This window comes from Bos javanicus, chromosome 7, assembly GCF_032452875.1.
Source record: "Bos javanicus breed banteng chromosome 7, ARS-OSU_banteng_1.0, whole genome shotgun sequence".
Taxonomy (NCBI): Eukaryota; Metazoa; Chordata; class Mammalia; order Artiodactyla; family Bovidae; genus Bos; species Bos javanicus.
In genome coordinates this window covers 60795890-60814211 of record NC_083874.1, presented here as the reverse complement: position 1 = coordinate 60814211, position 18322 = coordinate 60795890, and the positions used below count along the sequence as shown (strand labels likewise).

Here is an 18322-nt window from a genome sequence, read left to right as displayed (position 1 = left end):
CCCTGTTTTTATAAAGGTCCTTCAAATTCAGAGATGTAATGTGGATATTTGGCCCATAATGTACACAAGGGAAGCAGGCTCAGTGGTGAGCATGCAGAGGGAAGCCGTGTGTTAGGGGGATCCTGGGGACAGAGGTGAAGAAGAGTGGGGTGAGGGGCCAGGGACAGGAGGTGGATGCCCAGTTCCTCTCAGCTCTAGCCATTTCTGCCACAGAGAAACTGGATATGGGGTTGTTAGATTTTCTGATTCTCTGAGAGAAGCTAAATGAACCTGTTAAACAGTAAACATGGGCTTCCATATCAAATGTTAAAGAAAAATACCATACAGGGCAAAGAAAGCATCTTTATAACAGTATGATGTCTTGTGTTACCAGTTTGCAGCCTCTGTGTTTGGTGTTTTCTTTTACTTGATCTCAATGCCAGTTCTGTGCCAAATTTTCTTCTCCTATTAGCGGACCAAGGTGAAAAGAGAACACTCACCTCTCCCATCTGGGGCCCAGAAGCACCCAGAACATCCTGATCCTCATAATCCTTGCTCTGGGGAAATGTTAATGATTTAATCTCCCAAGCTCACTCACTCTGCTCTGCAGCCACACCAACGAGGTTCACAAACAAGACTCAGAGAAGTCTAGGCCAGCCTCACCCCCATCTACAGAAATAGGCAGTGCAATTCCCAGCCATGGGCGAGGTGACGGCAGAGGAAGTAGAGAAGTTTCTGGACTCAAATGTCAGCTTTGCCAAACAGTACTACAACCTGCGCTACCGGGCCAAGGTCATCTCAGACCTGCTGGGACCCAGGGAGGCGGCCGTGGACTTCAGCAACTACCACCCGCTGAGCAGCGTGGAAGAGAGTGAAATTATCTTCGACCTCCTGCGGGACTTTCAGGACAACCTGCAGGCCGAGAAGTGCGTCTTCAACGTCATGAAGAAGTTGTGCTTCCTGCTGCAGGCCGACCGCATGAGCCTATTCATGTACAGGGCCCGGAACGGCATCGCAGAGCTGGCCACCCGGCTCTTCAACGTCCACAAGGATGCTGTGCTCGAGGAGTGCCTGGTGGCGCCTGACTCGGAGATCGTGTTCCCCCTGGACATGGGAGTGGTGGGCCATGTTGCGCTCTCTAAAAAGATCGTCAACGTCCCCAACACAGAGGAGGTATCCTCTTCCCCATGGGAGTGGGGGACAGGGAGGCATTATTCCATGGGGTTTGGAGGGGAGGTATACGGGACAGGGAGCTGTCAGCCACCAAGACTGGGCTGGTGACCACTTGACACTTTTCTTTCTTTTTTTACTTGTCTATTTTTTTTTAATTAATTTATTTTTCGCTGCTCTGGGTCTTCGTTGCTCTGTGAGGGCTTTCTCTAGCTGCTGTGAGTGAAGGGCTGCGCTTCCTTGCGGCCTGTGGTGGCTTCTCTTGTAGGCGGAGCTTGGGCTCTAGGTCCTCCGGCTCAGTAGTTGTGGCGCACAGGCTTAGTTGCCCTGTGGCATGTGGGATCCTCTTGGACCAGGAGTAGAACCTGTGTCCCCTGCATTGCCAGGCAGATTCTTAAGCACTAGATCACCAGGGAAGTCTTTCTATTTGTTTATTGATAACATTTTATTTTGAAAAAAGAAAAATCAGAAGAGTTTAAAATACAGTACCAAGAACTGTATATTGTTCATCCCAACTCATCAACTGTTTATACCTTACCCGGCTTCCCTCGTGGCTCAGCTGGGAAACAATCCACCTGCAACGTGGGAGACCTGGGTTCGATCCCTGCTTTGGGAAGATCCTCTGGAGAAGGGAATGACTACCCACGCCAGTATTCTGGCCTGGAGAATTCCATGGACTGTATAGTCCATGGGGTCTCAAAGAGTTGGACACGACTGAGCAACTTTCACTTTCACCTTACCACATTTGCTTTATGTCTCCATTTTTTTCTGATCTATTTGGGAGACAAACACAGACAATGTGTCCTTTTAACCCCAGGAATTTTTCTGTGTATTTTCAGAACAAGGACATTTCTTACATAGCCAAAGTACAATGATCAAACTCAGGAAATGTGACAGTCGTTACAATACTATTATCTAATGAACTGTCCATATTCAGTTATTTGCGAGTCATCTCAATGATGCCCATTTAGCACTGTCTCTTTAGTTTCCAATCTGAAACAGTTTCTCAATCTATCTTTGTTTTCCATGATGCTGATGTTTTTGAAGGATATAGGCCAACTTGTTCTGCAGAAACGTCCCTCCATTTGGGCTTGTCTGCTGTGTCTTCACGTTTAGATTCAGGCTATGCATTTCTGGCAGGACTATCACAAAGGTGATGTTATTTTTACTTTGTGCCTTGCGTCAGGAGACATAGGCTGGCAGTCATTACGGAAATGCTAAACTGACTACTTGGTTAAGCACTTGGCTCTGTCTTCTAAGAGTTTAGTGTTCTGTGAGATTCTCCTGGCAGCTCTGACAAAGACTTCTTTGATCACCTACAGGAAATCATTTAATGCAGTTTTCCCCATAACCATCTGCCAGAGTCCACTCCTACTCATCCTTCTGATCTTAGCTTAAAGTTCACTTCCTCAGGGAGACCCTCTCAGATCCTTCTGTGAGTTTCCTCCCTAAAACCATTTACCACAATAAGCCCTGGAGGCCAGGGACCATGCCTGCCTTATTGTCCACTTTATAGCAATTGCCCACTTTATAGCAAAGGTTTGGCACAAAGCAGATGCTCAACAAACACTTAGCAAAAAGACTCACACTCAGGTAATTTTGCAATAATCCCTTTAACACCTGTCTTACCCCAATATTTGCCCTAGGCTGTCAAGGCCAATGTTGGTCTCATTTATTGCTGAACTGGCCTAACCAGGAGCCTGTGTTCAGTCATTCCCAAGATCCAGCCTGGACATTTTGTGACTTTGTGTTCCCCTTACCTCTGACCTAATTTCAGATTAAAGGTCTTAAAATTAAAAGTTGGGGAGGTATGGGGCTTCAAAGATCATCTCATCCAGCTGACTTGTTTAATGGATGAGAAGTCTGGAGTCAGAAGATCTTGAGAAGGGGCTTGCCCAAAGTCACCAAGGCATCAGAGCAGAGCTTCCTGGACTTCACATGCACAGATGTAAGAATTCCAATGGATCATCTTTTTGACTTGGGTTCCTTTTTTGAAAAAAATTAATTAATTCATCATTTGGCCACACCAGGTCTTAGTGATGGCACGAAGGATCCTCTAGTTATGGCATGGGAAAATCTTTAGTTGGGGCTGGCAAACTCTTAGCTGCAGCACATGGGATTTAGTTTCCTGACCAGGGATCGAACCCTGGCCCCTTGCACTGGGAGGACAGAGTCTTAGCTACTGGACCACTAGAAAGTCCCTTGAGTTACTTGGCAAGATGAAAGGCATAGACTTGGGCCTTTGTGGAACCTGGTTTTCTTTGAAGTATGCTGGTCTAGATCTCCTATGGGATTCCTCTCTCCTTGGCCCTCCTAGGGTAAGGGTAATTCTGCACCCAGGGAACTTTCCTGAGGACTCATTCAACTGGATTGGAGTCTGTTCTCCCTTCAACTCTCTCTAGACTTCAACTTCTCTCTAGACTGTAGCCAACATGGGTTGTCACAGTCTTATAACTGATTATCCCTGTTTTACAGATGATGAAATTGAAATCTTTTCTCAGTCACACAGAAAGCGGCAGAGCAGGGATTTGAATTCAGGCACTGGGACTGGTGCCACACCCTTTCACTGCTCTGCTGTTCTCTACTTCCTCGTGGCCTATAAAACGAGTGCATTAAACTAAGTGCAGTGTACGAAAAAAAGGTGCTTTTAAATTACATGGCAGAAAATTGAGATGTTAAGCTTTGAGGTCAGATCTGGGTGTGAATCAAGACTCCCTTTCTAATAACATGGCCTTGGCAAACTCTTTAGCTTGTTTGGGGTCACTTCCTAATTTGTAAAATAGAGGGAGAAAACCTAGCTTCTCTAAGTGTTGTTGTAGGATAAATGAGATAATTCTTTCTCCTCTAGCAAAGTTCTTAGCGCATAGTTTAGGCTCTTACTGACAGCTTCTTCTCCTTGTTAATATCGCTATTACTTTGTTGTTGCTGTTAAGGAATTTATTCTGTGGAATAGATGCTGGACCAGGTCTGTGTGGGGCTTGGAGAGGAATCCAGTCTTGCCTTTCTGGAGCTTTCAGTTTAGATTCTGTTTGTGGGAAAGACAGAACAGAGGTGCTGAAAGCTTCTATGGACCCTGGTGTTGAGGGACTGAGGATTTAAGTAGACTCTTTGATCCTAAAATATCCCTGAGAGTTTGATGAACCCCTGCACTAAGCCTGCTGTTTCTTTGTCAGCCCCAAAGTTCACCCTGGACGGGATGGCTGTGTTCCCGGGAAGCTTTCAGGCCAGGCAGCCCCCTTGGTGTGTGCCTCAGGCCTGGAGTGATGTCATTTCAGGTCAGCAAGCCTCTGTCCTTCAGTTGTACATATCTTCCTCCTTGAGATATCATACTTTATTGGGGTCTGTGGACAGACACTGGGAGCTGGATGGAGAAGAAGCAGGGATATGGTGTAGACTGGGGGGTGGGTGGTCCCTGAACCACTGATAAGTGATACTCTTAGCCTTTAGCACACTTCCCATCAGCCCCCACCAAAACCTGAAAGTGGTTGTAATTACTGCATTGAAAAATGTGAAACCATGAATGGGTTTCCCATGGTTGTAATGTGGCTCCCATGCTCTGACACATTCTTACTTATCCTTGGGACCTTCTCGGGGGCAACTTGTCATTAGGGCTGCCAGATATAATGTAAGCTGCCCAGTTGAATTTGAATCTTAGATAAACAAAGAGATACTTTTTTTTTTTTTTTTGGCTGAGCTGCATGGCATGTGGGATCTTAGTTCCCCAAGCAGGGACAAAATCCATGCCTCCTGTGATGGAAGTGTGAGTATTAACCACTGGACCACCAGGGAAGCCCCAGAGAACTATTTTAGTATGTGTTTTGTGCTAATAACTGTTAAACTGTCAATAATCAATGCTGTGACTGGACAAGCCCATGTGGTTCTTATGATGAATGCAAGATACCCTTTAGCACTAGTGATCAGAAAACTTTGAAAAAACAAAGGCTTATTACTTATAAGACCTGGAAATTACATTGCATACCTGGGGCTGTACAAGGAGGTCTCATGTTAGAGAGGGAGAGAGTGGGCTCTGGCCTAGGACTTTCATGAGGGTTGAGGGTTTCACAGGCTCACTCTCTATTAGCGAGTTTAAAACATAAGAGCAGAAATTGAAATCTTGGTAAGAGAAAATAGAAAGCAAAAAGTGGCTCCAAATGATCAGTTATCAAAATCAACCAAGATCTTTAAAACAAAAGAGCCTCAGTGTGAGGAGGTGGCATGGCTCTTTAACTAGTGTGTGGCTGACAGTGTGTCTATTTGAGATAGGCAGATAGCCATCTTTGAGGTGGATGTCAGCAATCAAAGCCTAAGTCATACACTCACATTACAAACATGAAAACAAACGACTCCCAAGGGTGTCCAGCTCACACTACAGTACACCCTATGCAACACATGATATACTAAGAAAGCTGTTTCCCTGAAATTCAAATGTGATTAATCCTGTGTTTATTTGCTAAATCTGTCAACCCTACTTGACATTCAGTGTGTGTCTGTGTATTTATTCTTTACCCTTTCTCCTTGGGAAAGCCCACAAGGCTTGTCTGTTCCTGCGTATCTTATTCACCACTACTGGTCCCCAGACCTAGCCCAGGGCCTGGGACAGAGTGGTTCCTCATTACAGTTTATTGAGTGAATTAATAAGTCATGGCCCTTTCCCAGTGGGCTGTGATATTGTGATTTATAAAAAGAAATATTTATTTGGTCTTTGTCCTGGTTCCTGACACAGAAGTGACCCTTGTAATTTCCTGAGTGATAGAACCATCTGACACAGAGCTCCTAAATCCCTTGGAGTTTCCTGGGTGGTAGGTGGTCTTTTGTTCTAATGAGAGGACTCTTGGTGGACTCCCGGATGGGGACCAGAAAGATCAAGCCTTGATTAGACACTTGAAACCTTCAGCCCATCCTCTATTCTCTTAAGAGGGTTTTCCAGGTGGCCCTAGTGGTAAAGAACTCGCCTGCCAATGCAGGAGGACATACGAGATGCAGGTTCAATCCCTGGGCTGGGAAGATCTCCTGGAGGAGGGCATGGCAATCCACTCCAGTACTGTTGCCTGGAGAATCCCATGGACAGAGGAGCCTGGCAGGCTATGGTCCATAGTGTTGCAAAGAGTCGGACGTGACTAAAGAGACAGCACACACGCACCAATGCAAGAGACTCAGGTTTGATCCCTGGGTCAGCAAGATCCCCTGGAGAAGGAAATGGCAACCTACTCCAGTATTCTTGCCTGGGAAATCCCATGGATAGAGGAGCCTGGCGGGCTACAGTCTAGGGGGTTGCAAAAGAGTTGGACACGACTTAGCAACTAAACAACAACATTCCTGTAAGAGGGGAGAGGGGCTGGAAATGGGATTAATAATTGATTATGCCTTTGTGATTAAACTGTCATAAAAAACCTCAAAAGTACAGGGTTCAGAGAGCTTCTGGGCTGGTGAATACATGCATGTGCTGGGAGGGTAGTGTACACCCCAACTCCAGGGGACAGAATCTTTGGCACACAGGACCTTTCTGGATCTCACCTTATATATCTTTATCTGACAGTTCATTGGTACACTTATTCTATTCTAAGACTGTAAATGTAAATACTTTCCTGAGTTCTATGAGCTTTTCTGGCAAGTAATCAAACCCAAAGAGTGAGTCACTGGAACCTCGATTTACAGTTAGTGAGGCAGAAGCACAGATAGCAGCCTATGACTTGACATTGGCATCCGAAGCAGGGGCAGTCTTCAGGGACTGAACCCTCCAGTTGTACGTTCTTGTTCTCCAGGTAAACAGTGTCAGAACTGAACTGAATTGTTGGATACCCAGCTAGTGTCAGAGAACTGGTCAGTGTGGGGAAAAAAGCATCTACATATCTGGTGTGCTAAGTGTTGTGAATATGGTAGTTATGTGAGAGTAAAGGAAAACAGTGAGTTTCTCCTAGACGGTGACAATCCCATTTCTGAAGACTGAAGCTGAAAGCACTGTCATGTCCAGAGGCTCTTACATTGGTTGTCCTGCTCTTCTTCCCGCCCTATGACACCTGGAACCCAGCATGCCAGGCCAGAAAGAAAACTCAGAGAGGACCCGGTCTGACATGGTGATTTTACCGAAGAGGAAACTGAGGCTCGGAGAGGTTTCAACTACTGACAGGCTCATGAAGCCACTCAGAGGGGCCCCAGGATACCATCAATCCTCTGGGGGCTTTCTTCACATTATGGCTTGAATTGTGAATTCATGCTTTACATAATGTCCCCATTGTACAGTGATAACCCACTGAGGACAGCCTCCCCTTTCTTACGGGTCTTGGCAGACCCAGTGCCTCTCACAGACCCAGTGCTCAGTAAATATAAGTGGATGAATGAATCAATCCATCAATGAGCCGATCAGTGTATCAGTGAATGAATGAATGAATGCAGTGACTGTGCCATTTACGAGCAGGAGAATTGTCTATAAAACAGGGAAGGAGAGAGTTCTATGTGACAGGGAAGATGTGAGAGTTAATGAATTGTCTGGCTCTGGGCCTAGTACATCATTGAAAGTGAAAGTCATTCAATAAATAGATATCATGGGACACACTGGAGCTTGGCACAGAGGATGTTTGAAAAGAGAAACTGGGTTTCCAGGAATGAGAAGCAATCTTGAATTACTTTGGAATAAAATCTAAGCTCTTCCAGTGGCCTCCAAGGCCCTGTCACATAAGGCCTCTGCCCACCTTTCTGAGGGGCTTCCCTGGTGGCTCAGATGGTAAAGAATCTGCCTTCAATGTGGGAGACCTGAGTTTGATCCATGAGTTGGGAAGATCCCCTGGAGAAGGAAATGGTTATCCACTCCAGTATTCTTGCCTGGAGAATCCCTTGGACAAAGGAGCCTGGCTGGCTACAGCCCATAGAGTCACAAAGAGTCAGACACAACTGAAGCAGCTTAGCATGCACGTAGGCACGCATGCTACCTCTCTGACTTCCTTGACCTCCAATCTCCTCACTAAGCAGGCCTTCTTCCTGTTTCTCAGATCAGTCAGTTCATTGCCCCCTGCTCCTTGGCATCCTCCGTGCCCTCTGCTTGGAATACACTTCTGGCTGCCTGGCTCTTCTGAGCCTTCACTCTCTGCATTGCCTCTTAGAGAAGCCTCCCTACCTGCCAGGACTGACCAGAGCAGCTTCAACCTACCCCCGCTACCATCACTTTCTATAGCATCATCCAGTTTCTCTTCTTCAAAGCAGCTGTTTACTTGCTTTTTGTCTGTCCACCCCATTTGAGTGGAAGCTTTACTAGGGAAAGATATTCACCCGTCTTGTTCATTGCCTAAACTGCCTAGCATACATTAAAGGCTTTCTGTTAATGCCAACTGAATGAATGAATGACTTGGGCTTTCTTCTGCTCGACTTCTGATTCCTAGGCTTTAAAACAGATAGGTTAGTGACTTTCCTGGTGGTCTAACAGTTAAAACTGTGTTCCCAACACAGGGGACCCAGGTTCAATCCTTGATCAGGGAACTAGATCCAACATGCTGCAACCAAGAGTTCGAATGCCACAACCAAAGAAAAAGATCCCTCATGCAGCAATTAAGACCAGGCACAGCCAAACAAAAAGTAAATAAACAAAACAGTTTTAGCACATGGCCTTTAAGGTCCCTCCGCCGCTGATAAGTTGAGGCTTTATGACACAGCTGAGAACACTGTATATGCTGAAAATATAAGGATGCCAGTGATTATACAGACACCAGTCAATTGGCAGCTGTGCTATTTATGAGAAAGTTCTAGGGCTGAGAACTCAGTGGGAGAGAAGGTACTGGTGGCTTTAGTAACATTGGCCTCAGATGCAGGTAAGGCCCAAGTACTGCTTTCCTTGACAGAAGTGAATACTGGAGGACTGAACTGACTTGATGAAATGAATCTGGGCATGTCTCACTCAAGCTTGTATTCATCAGTTGTCCTTAGAGAGTGACATGGAATACCCTTATGGTTAATACCTCTTTAGAGATTTTGCTTAATCCTCCAACACTAATTCAAGTTGAGCACTACAGGCTTCTCTTAATTCCTTTACCCTTCACCTGGTTTGAGAGAGCTTCATCGACAACAGGGCCTGTTTATTTAGTCCCACTCCAACTGGAAGAATCCCCAGATGCAGAGCACCACATTCTGAACTTCTGCATTGTGGGAAAGTTCTAGTTCTAGCACAGCTGTGTGAATTGGCTCTGCAAAATACACTTCCTTCTCAGAACAGCCTGAACTGTACACATCTCAGCTGGCTTGTGTTCCCAGCAACGCTGACTGTTGGGAAACCTCACAGTGTGACCAAGAAACAGAAAGGTGGATTCTTTTGGATTTAAGACAACAATTCACGCTCTGTCCCCACTTTCTGACCACCCAGACTGTACCGCCCTATACTGGCCTCCAAGTTTGCCTTCGGGGTGGGGTGTAGGAGGTATGTGCTCCTCTGCACTCGTACTGCTTTGAGCCAACCCTTATGTCCTATGTTACTGTTAACACAGGACATCTGTGTTAATTCTGTGTGAATTCTGTTAATTCTGTGTGATTCATCTGTGTGCTGGCCTGAATTTTAGTCTTCCCTCTATCCCCAGTGCTTAGCATAAGGCCTGACACAGAGCGGGGCTTCCATTAAGATTTCTGGAATGGGGATATCCATTGGATTGGCTGTGTGGTGCTAGAACTGGATCGCAAAAAAAGTTGAAAGTGGACTTCCCTGGTGGCCCACTGGGTAAGAACCTGCCTGCGAATGCAGGGGGTACAGGTTCAGTCCTGGTCTGGGAAGATTCCAGATGTCTCAGAGCAATTAAGCCTGTGAGCCAGAGCTACTGAGCCCAGACTCTAAAGCTCACGAACCACAACTACTGAGACCGTGTACTGCAACTATTGAAGGCTGAATGTTTACAGCCTGTGCTTCATAAGAGAAACCACCACAATGAGAAGCCCATGAACCGCAATGAAGAGTAACCCCCACTTGCCACAACTAGAGAAAGCCCACATGCAGCAACGAAGACCCAGTGCAGCCAATAAATGAATAAATAAAAGCTGGAAGTAACAAATTCTCTGGTTCAAAGACCCAGACCCAGGTCTACACTTATCCAGGCTTCCCTGAAATGAAGCTTCCCTGGATGAAGCAGCAGAGCTGAGGGCAGTTTCTCAAATCACATACACACACAGTAATAAGTAATGTTAATCTTGAGTTTCAGTTTCCCCCTTTGTAAGATGAACTACTAATGGTCCCATCTCTTGGGTTATTGGGAAGAATACAGTGAGATGAGGCAGGCAAAGCGCCACACGCAACACCTGCTGGCAACTGTGCTGATTCTATTCACTAAGGTCTTTTCCTCACTCAGGTTTCTGATTTACACTTAACTGTCATCAATGGAAGAGAGCCTTCTCAAAATCTTCCTCTACAGACAAAGCCAACCCTCCACCTCCATCCTTGGGTCCCCTCCAGTGCTTTGCTCACATCTCCATAACCCTTTATAAGCTGTATTTCAGACTTTCTTCTACTGGATTTTGGAGGCTTCCAGGGTAGAAATCATCTATAATAGCCTTGTCCCTGATGAGGAGTAGATGGAACTGGCTTCATTCTTTTGTCAACAAGAGAATGGGGAGCCTCTCTACCCCACCTCTACAACAAACTGTGGAAAATTATTAAAGAGATGGGAATACCAGATCACTTTACCTGTCTCCCGGGAAACCTGTATGCAGATCAAAAAGCAACAGTTAGAACCGGACATGGAACAACAGACTGGTTCCAAATTGGGAAAGGAGTACATCAAGGCTGTATATCGTCGCCCTGCTTACTCAACTTCTATGCAGAGTACATCATGAGAAATGCTGGGCTGGATGAAGCACAAGCTGGAATCAAGATTGCCATGAGAAATATCAGTAACCTCAGACATGCAGATGATACCACCCTAATGGCAGAAAGCAAAGAGGAACTAAAGAGCCTCTTGATGAAAGTGAAAGAGGAGAGTGAAAAAGATGGTTTAAAACTCAACACTCAAAAAATGATGATCATGGAATTTGGTCTCACCACATCATGACAAATAGATGGGAAAACAATGGAAACACTAAGACTTTATTTTCTTGGGCTCCAAAATCACTGCAAATGGAGACTGTACCCATGAGATTAAAAGATGCTTGCTCCTTGGAAGAAAAGCTATGACCAACCTAGATAGCATATTCAAAAGCAGAGACATTACTTTGCTGACAAAGGTCCATCTAGTCAAAGCTATGGTTTTTCCAGTAGCCATGAATAGATGTGAGAGTTGTACCATGAAGAAGGCTGAGTGCCGAAGAATTGATGCTCTTGAACTGTGGTGTTGGAGAAGACTCTTGAGAGTCCCTTGGACTACAAGGAGATCCAACCAGTCAATCCTAAAGGAAATCAACCCTGAATATTCATTGGAAGGACTGATGCTGAAGCTGAAACTCCAACATTTTGGAGTGATGTGAAGATCTGATGTGAAGATCTTTCCCAGCATCTTTCCTGATGCTGGGAAAGATTGAAGGAAGGAGGAGAAGAGCACAACAGAGGACAAGATGGTTGGATGGCATCACTGACTCAATGGACATGAATTTGAGCAAGCTCCAGAAGACAGTGAAGGTCAGGGTTGCCTGATGTGCTGCAGTCCACGGGGTTGCAAAGAGTCAGACATGACTGAGTGAATGAACAACAACAGCAACCACGGGCACCTGGGGCTCTGGGTTTTTTTCCTGTCTTTGCTCTTCCTCTGCGCACTCATACTTGTCTTTGTCTACCTTCAGGATGAACATTTCTGTGACTTCGTGGACACCCTCACAGAGTACCAGACTAAGAACATCTTGGCTTCTCCCATAATGAATGGGAAGGATGTGGTAGCCATAATCATGGCTGTGAATAAAGTGGATGGGCCCCACTTCACCGAGAATGATGAAGAGGTAAGAGTGCTTAGGAACTGGTGGTCTGGCCATGCCAGCACATTCTCCCAGCTCACAAATCCTCTGACCCTTGCTATTTGCCCTGACCTTGGCTTTCCCCTCTGTAAGACAAGGAAGTTAGTGGTCTGATGATCTGTGAGGGAGGCAGGACAGGATAATCATTAAGATGTTGGGCTTTGGAGATAAGAATGTAGGGATAATGGTTCTGGTTCTGCTAATATCTGTTTGTCTTGGGCACGTTTTTCTGAGCCTCAGATTACTTATTTGTAAAATGGGGCTGGTTTTATAGTATCTTTTATAGAGAGTATCTATAGTGTCTCTTGAGGTCATTTGTGGCCATCAGGATAACATACATACATGACTTATCACGGGGCCTGCAAACTCAATCAACAGTAGCAACTTCTCATGAACACACTTCTAATAACATTAACATTCTACATTCTGTGAGTTTTACCCTCACATAATGCAACATTTTATGAGTCAGCTTTCCACGATCCATCTGCTCAAACTGTCTCAGATGAAGCTTTGAAAATATTCAAACTTATCGGCTGATGGTAGAAGTGGCCAGAAGAGGAATTTCTCCTTCTCATCTGTTTCTCCTCATGCTGTTTGATTTTCAGATTCTTCTCAAGTACCTCAATTTTGCAAATCTAATCATGAAGGTGTTCCACCTGAGTTACCTGCACAACTGTGAGACTCGGCGTGGCCAGGTAAAGGGCTTGACTTGAGGGAATGGACTGGACTGAAGGTGTCCTCTTCCTGAAGCACTGATGTGCTCAGCTAGAAGGCAGTAGTGACAGGAGTGCCTGGGAAGTATCGTGCAGTCTCTCCCAGCATCCCTGGGGTGCATGAGTCATGATGTCTGTAAAGCTGTAACCCAGGGTGACTGCACGTATAAGCTTTCATGTCAGCCAGCTTGTACTTGAATCCTTGCTAAGCCATTTACCAGTTCTAAGACCCTGAGCAAACCATTTAACCTCTCCAAGCTTCAGCCTCCTCTTTTGAAAAATGGGGATAATTACGGGATAAAGTATGTAGGATACTTGGGCTCTGTCAATGTTTGTTATCATCGTTGTTATTAACAACCTAGGAAATAAAAGAATTGGAAAGAGTTGGACCCAATAGCAGCTGCCCCGTTATTCACCTCTCTGAAGCTCAGTTTCTCCATCTACAAAACAGGGACAGCTATTCTTGGTTATTGTGAGCTGCTGTTGAGTGCCTCAGGAACACTAACTATGTTTTTGTATTTCTTCAGATACTGTTGTGGTCTGGGAGCAAAGTCTTTGAAGAGCTTACAGACATTGAGAGGCAGTTCCACAAAGCCCTGTACACAGTCCGTGCCTTCCTCAACTGTGACAGATACTCTGTGGGGCTCTTAGACATGACCAAACAGAAGGTGAGAACACTTAAGAGCAGACATTTCCAAGAATAGGTTAAATATATAGCTGCTATATATCAGGTAGAACCCAGCCTTGTGTCATGAATTCAGTTGCACAGGGAAATGGCTGGCAGGAGGTAGATGGTTATGAAAGGTTTTTCACAGGTCTTTTACACTGAGGAGAGGAGTACCAGCCTCTACAGAGGAAAAGTCATTCCAGGGCACAGGGGAGGAAAAATAACCTATATCTTCCCTAGTCCATAGGGAAAAAATGAGCATGTGAGAAGAAGGCATGATGAGGTGGTAAAGGTGAGTGATAAAGAAGTTTCCATGTAGGGTGAAAATGCAGCAAGAAGAAAGTTGCCAACTTCAGAAACTGTCAGAAAATACACTCAAAGGTGGGCAGAAACCTTTCCTATGGTGAAAAGACAACCCTCAGAATCGGAGAAAATTATAGCAAATGAAACAACTGACAAAGGATTAATTTCCAAAATATACAAGCTGCTCATACAAGTCAATACCAGAAAAACAAACAACCCAATCAAAAAGTTGGAAAAAGACCTAAATAGACATTTCTCCAAAGAAGGCATACAGATGGCTAACAAAAACATGAAAAGATGCTCAACATCGCTCATTATTATAGAAATGCAAATCAAAACTCCAATGAGATACCACCTCACACCAATCATAATGGCCATCATCAGGAGGTCCACAAACAATAAATGCTGGAGAGGGTGCGGAGAAAAGGGAAGCCTCTTGCACTGTTGGTGGGAATGTAAATTGATACAACCACTATGGAAGATGATATGAAGATTTCTTAAAAAACTAGAAATAAAACCACCATATGACCCAGCAATCCCATTCCTAGGCATATACCCTGAGGAAATCCAAAAGTGAAAAAGACACATGTACCCCAATGTTTATTGCAACACTACAATAGCTAGAACATTGAAGCAACCTAGATGTCCACTGACAGATGAATGGATAAAGAAGCTGTGGTACATATACATATAATGTAATATTACTCAGCCATTAAAAGGAACACATTTGAGTCAGTTCTAATGAGGTGGACAAAGTTAGAGTCTATTATACAGGGTGAAGTAAGTCAGAAAAAGAAAGATAAATATTGTTTACTATTGTAATATTGTCCATCCCTGGTGGTCCGTTGGGTAGGACTTGGAGCTTTCATTGCCCAGGGCCTACGTTCAATCCCTGGTTGGGGAACTAAGAGCCTGAAAGCCATGTGATGCAGCCAAACAAACAAGGAATCTAGAAATATGGTGCCTATGAATTTATCTGCAGGGCAGCAATGGAGAGGACACAGGGTCGGGGGCGGGGAAGAGAGGTGAGATGTATGGAGAGAGTAACATGGAAACTTATATTACTTTGTGTAAAATAGATAGCCAATGGGAATTTGCTCTATGACTCAGGGAACTCAAACAGGGGCTCTGTATCAATCTAGAGGGGTGGGACGGGGAGGGAGATGGGAAGGAGGTTCACAAGTGGGGGGCGCATAGGCATACCTATGGCTGATTCATGTTGATGCTTGACAGAAAATAAAATTCTCTAAAGCAATTATCCTTCAATTAAAAAATAAATATTTTTTAAAAGAAAATATAGATGTAAATCTTTGTGGCCCTGGATAAGGCAATGGTTTCTTGGATATGGCATCAAAAGCACAAGTAACAAAGGAAAAACAGAAAATTGGGCTTCATAAAAATTTAAAAGTTTTGTGCTTGAAAGGACAGTAAAGAAGAAACCTTTTGAAAAAACAAGTATGTAAAATATAAAAAGAACTCTTAAAATTAGGAGTATAGGATTAACAGATACAAACTATTATATATAAAATAGACAGGCAACAAGAATTTACTGTATAGCACAGGGAACTATACTCAGTATCTTGTAATAACCTACAATGGAAGGTGGTCCACTGGCTAAGACTCTGTGGTCCCAATGCAGCGGGCCCAGGTTTGATCCTTGGTTGGGAACTAGATCCCATGTATTGCAACTAAAAGTTCGCATACCACAGCAAAAGATCGAAGATCCCGTGCACTGCAATGAAGACCAGGTGCAGTCAAATAAATAAATAAATATTAAAAAATAAGTAAATAAAATAGTCATGATACATTTGTTAGTTTAAAAAATAATGGAAAAAAATATATATAATAATCACTTTGCTAAAACTATCACAATATTGTAAATCAACTATACTTCCATCTTTTTTTTAAGTTTGATGTTTGCTCATGAAGAGGAAAACAAAAATCTCTTACTACTCAACAATAAAAAGATAACCCATTTTAAAAAATAAAATAAATTGCTGGGCAACATGATAATCTCCCTTTTTTATATAATGCTCTACAAACATAATTCCATACTAGTACATGTGGATTTTTAAATAATATATGTACATATAACAAACACACAGAGAAAAGCACTATTACAGGAAAATAGTTCAGTGAATTACCACAAAGTGAATATCCCACGTAACTACCACCAAGATTAAGGAATAAGAACATTACTGGCGCCTCAGAAGCCCCTTTCTTACCTCTCTCTAGTAACTCCCATTCCTTCCTCCTAAAAGGTAACCACTCTCTGACCTTTAAAGCCACGTTAGTTTTTCCTAATTTTGAAATTCATATAAATGTGATTATACTCTTTTGTGTCTGACTTCTTTTGATCAAAATTTGGATTGTAAGATTCATTCTTATTGCTCATCATAGTCATCAATTTTCATTAATTAGTTCATTAATTTTCATTCTTGTAGAATATTCCATTATATGAGTAAGCCACAAAGTATTTATTTATTCTACCAGTGATAGAGATTTGAATTTTCCAGTTTGGGCTTTTATGAATATTGCTATCATGAACACTCTAGTACATATTTTTTCGGTACACACATATATTCTATGGTTCCTCTTTCTATAATCTGCTTTATTTCTTGATTTTTCAGTTAATCTGTATCTTGTACATGCCCATTTATTTTTGTTTGAACACTAGAAATCTGTATAAAATATTTTGGAGATGATTTGAAACTCTTGGCAATGTTATATTCCTCCAAAGGGGATTTATGTTACTTCTGGTTATAAGTTGAAACAAAGGCAGAGTATCTGAATCTAATCAAGGACTGAGCCAATTTGAAGCTGGTCTTCAGTTTTTGTGAGGGTTATTCTGTTTCTGATTCACTTTTACTCCTAGAGTATAAATCTTTAGGAAGGACAGGCTAAAAACCTGGGTTGCTTTCAAGGATGTCTCCTTTTTGGCAGGTCCCAAATTTCAACCTAGTCCTACTAGCCAAGTAGGTCTACTGAAAGCTTTGCACACCTTTCCAGTTGCTCCACAACATCTTTGGTGTCAGTAAGAGGAAAAGTTGAATCAGGCATCAGGCTCATATCTCTGGGCTTCCCTTCTCTGTGAGATCTTGGCCCATCAAATTATTGCTGCCTTGCTAGCGCTATGATTCCTTCACATAAATGTTTATATATGCATACACACATACATATACAGAGTCCAGATTCATGATAATTCTCAGTTGGAGGATTGGTTTGCAACAGACTGGCTACCATTGGTAGTAGTAGAAATCCTCTTTTTTTGTTCTTTAGTCCACATAGATTTATCTCATTTTTTAAAATAGTATTGGTATACCATAATTAGTTTATCCTTTCCCCTATTTCTGGGCATTTAAATCATTTCTAGATAGTCTTGCAATTAAAGGCAATGCTGTAATGAACAACCTTGGAGTTAAATTCCTGCCCACTCGACAGAGACTATCTATAGGACAAAGGTGTGGAAGTAGATTACTAAGAAAAAAATTTTATTTCGCTTTCCCCAAATTTTCCGTCTAAAGGCCAAATCATTTTATACTCCTACTTGCACTGCGTGAGAGTTCCCTTTCTCCAAACTCCTGCCCCCAATTCTGTGTATCATAAATCTTTTGTATTTTTCCTACTTAAACAGGCAAAAATGTTATTATTCTTCTTTTCTAATTGTTTTTTCACTGATTATCATAGAAGAGTAAATACATTTTGTATATTTATTTGTAATTTAACTTTTCTTTTTACATATATTGCCCAAGTTTTTCTGTGCAATATATTGCCCATTTTTCCACCTTTAAAATTGAATTCTTTTTCCACCTTTAAATTTTAAAATATAAGAGTGCTTTATATTATATAGATTATGTATCTGTCACCTAGCTGCAACCATATTTTCCTTTTCTGTGGATTATATTTTAACTTTGTCTATGGCATCTTTCATAATACAGAAGATTTAAATTTTATGGCTTCTGTGTTTTGAATTTTGTTTAAGAAAGACTTCCTCAACCTGAATACTATAGTCTGAAATAACCTTAATTGCTTTGATTAATACATTTTCATCTTTTACTCATCTTGAAATTATTAATATGTTATAAGGTAAGGATAAATTTTGTGATGTCCTCATAATTCTCAAGAGTCCATTTTAAGGTGCTCAGTTTGTATCTTAAAAGATCAAAACACAGCTCTAAGCTGCAGCATTCTGCCCTCTGTTTCTTTTGAACTCTCCCTCAAAAGGGAAAGTCACATTTAAATGAGAATATCCTGATTTAGTCATCCCCAATAGATGGAACAATCTAGCAATTAGAAGTGGGTTGGGTTGCCTATAATCACTCTAAGAACTGGTTCTCTTTCCCCTCCCCGCCCCCTTGCCCTACCCCAGATAGCTAAATTCTTAACTGAAGTATTGACATTACGAAAAATGTCAATAAAGGCCACTGAATTGTACAGTTAAGCTGGGCGAGTCACAAGGTGTATGAATTATATCTCAGGAAGACTGTTTAGAAGTAAAAGAGAGAGAGAGACGGGACAGAGGACGGCAGGCACAAACACGCCCCACATTCCAGTGCACCCTTTGTTGACATCTGCTTCTCCT

General features: G+C 42.9%; 1 protein-coding gene across 3 annotated transcripts in view; it reads left to right on the top strand.

Moving 5' to 3' along the window:
• Positions 1-18322, top strand: part of PDE6A (phosphodiesterase 6A) — a 124454-nt gene that overhangs the window by 48366 nt on the left and 57766 nt on the right. Inside the window, exons 1-4 of one of the 3 annotated variants that reach the window (XM_061424015.1) lie at positions 99-1152; positions 11890-12042; positions 12663-12752; positions 13298-13438. In XM_061424015.1, the coding sequence (XP_061279999.1) occupies positions 679-1152; positions 11890-12042; positions 12663-12752; positions 13298-13438 (858 nt within the window). In that variant the 5' untranslated portion in view covers positions 99-678. Of the gene's footprint in view, positions 1-98; positions 1153-8921; positions 9436-11889; positions 12043-12662; positions 12753-13297; positions 13439-18322 lie in introns of those variants that run through there. The other 2 variants (XM_061424017.1, XM_061424016.1) reach the window with 2 other exon arrangements.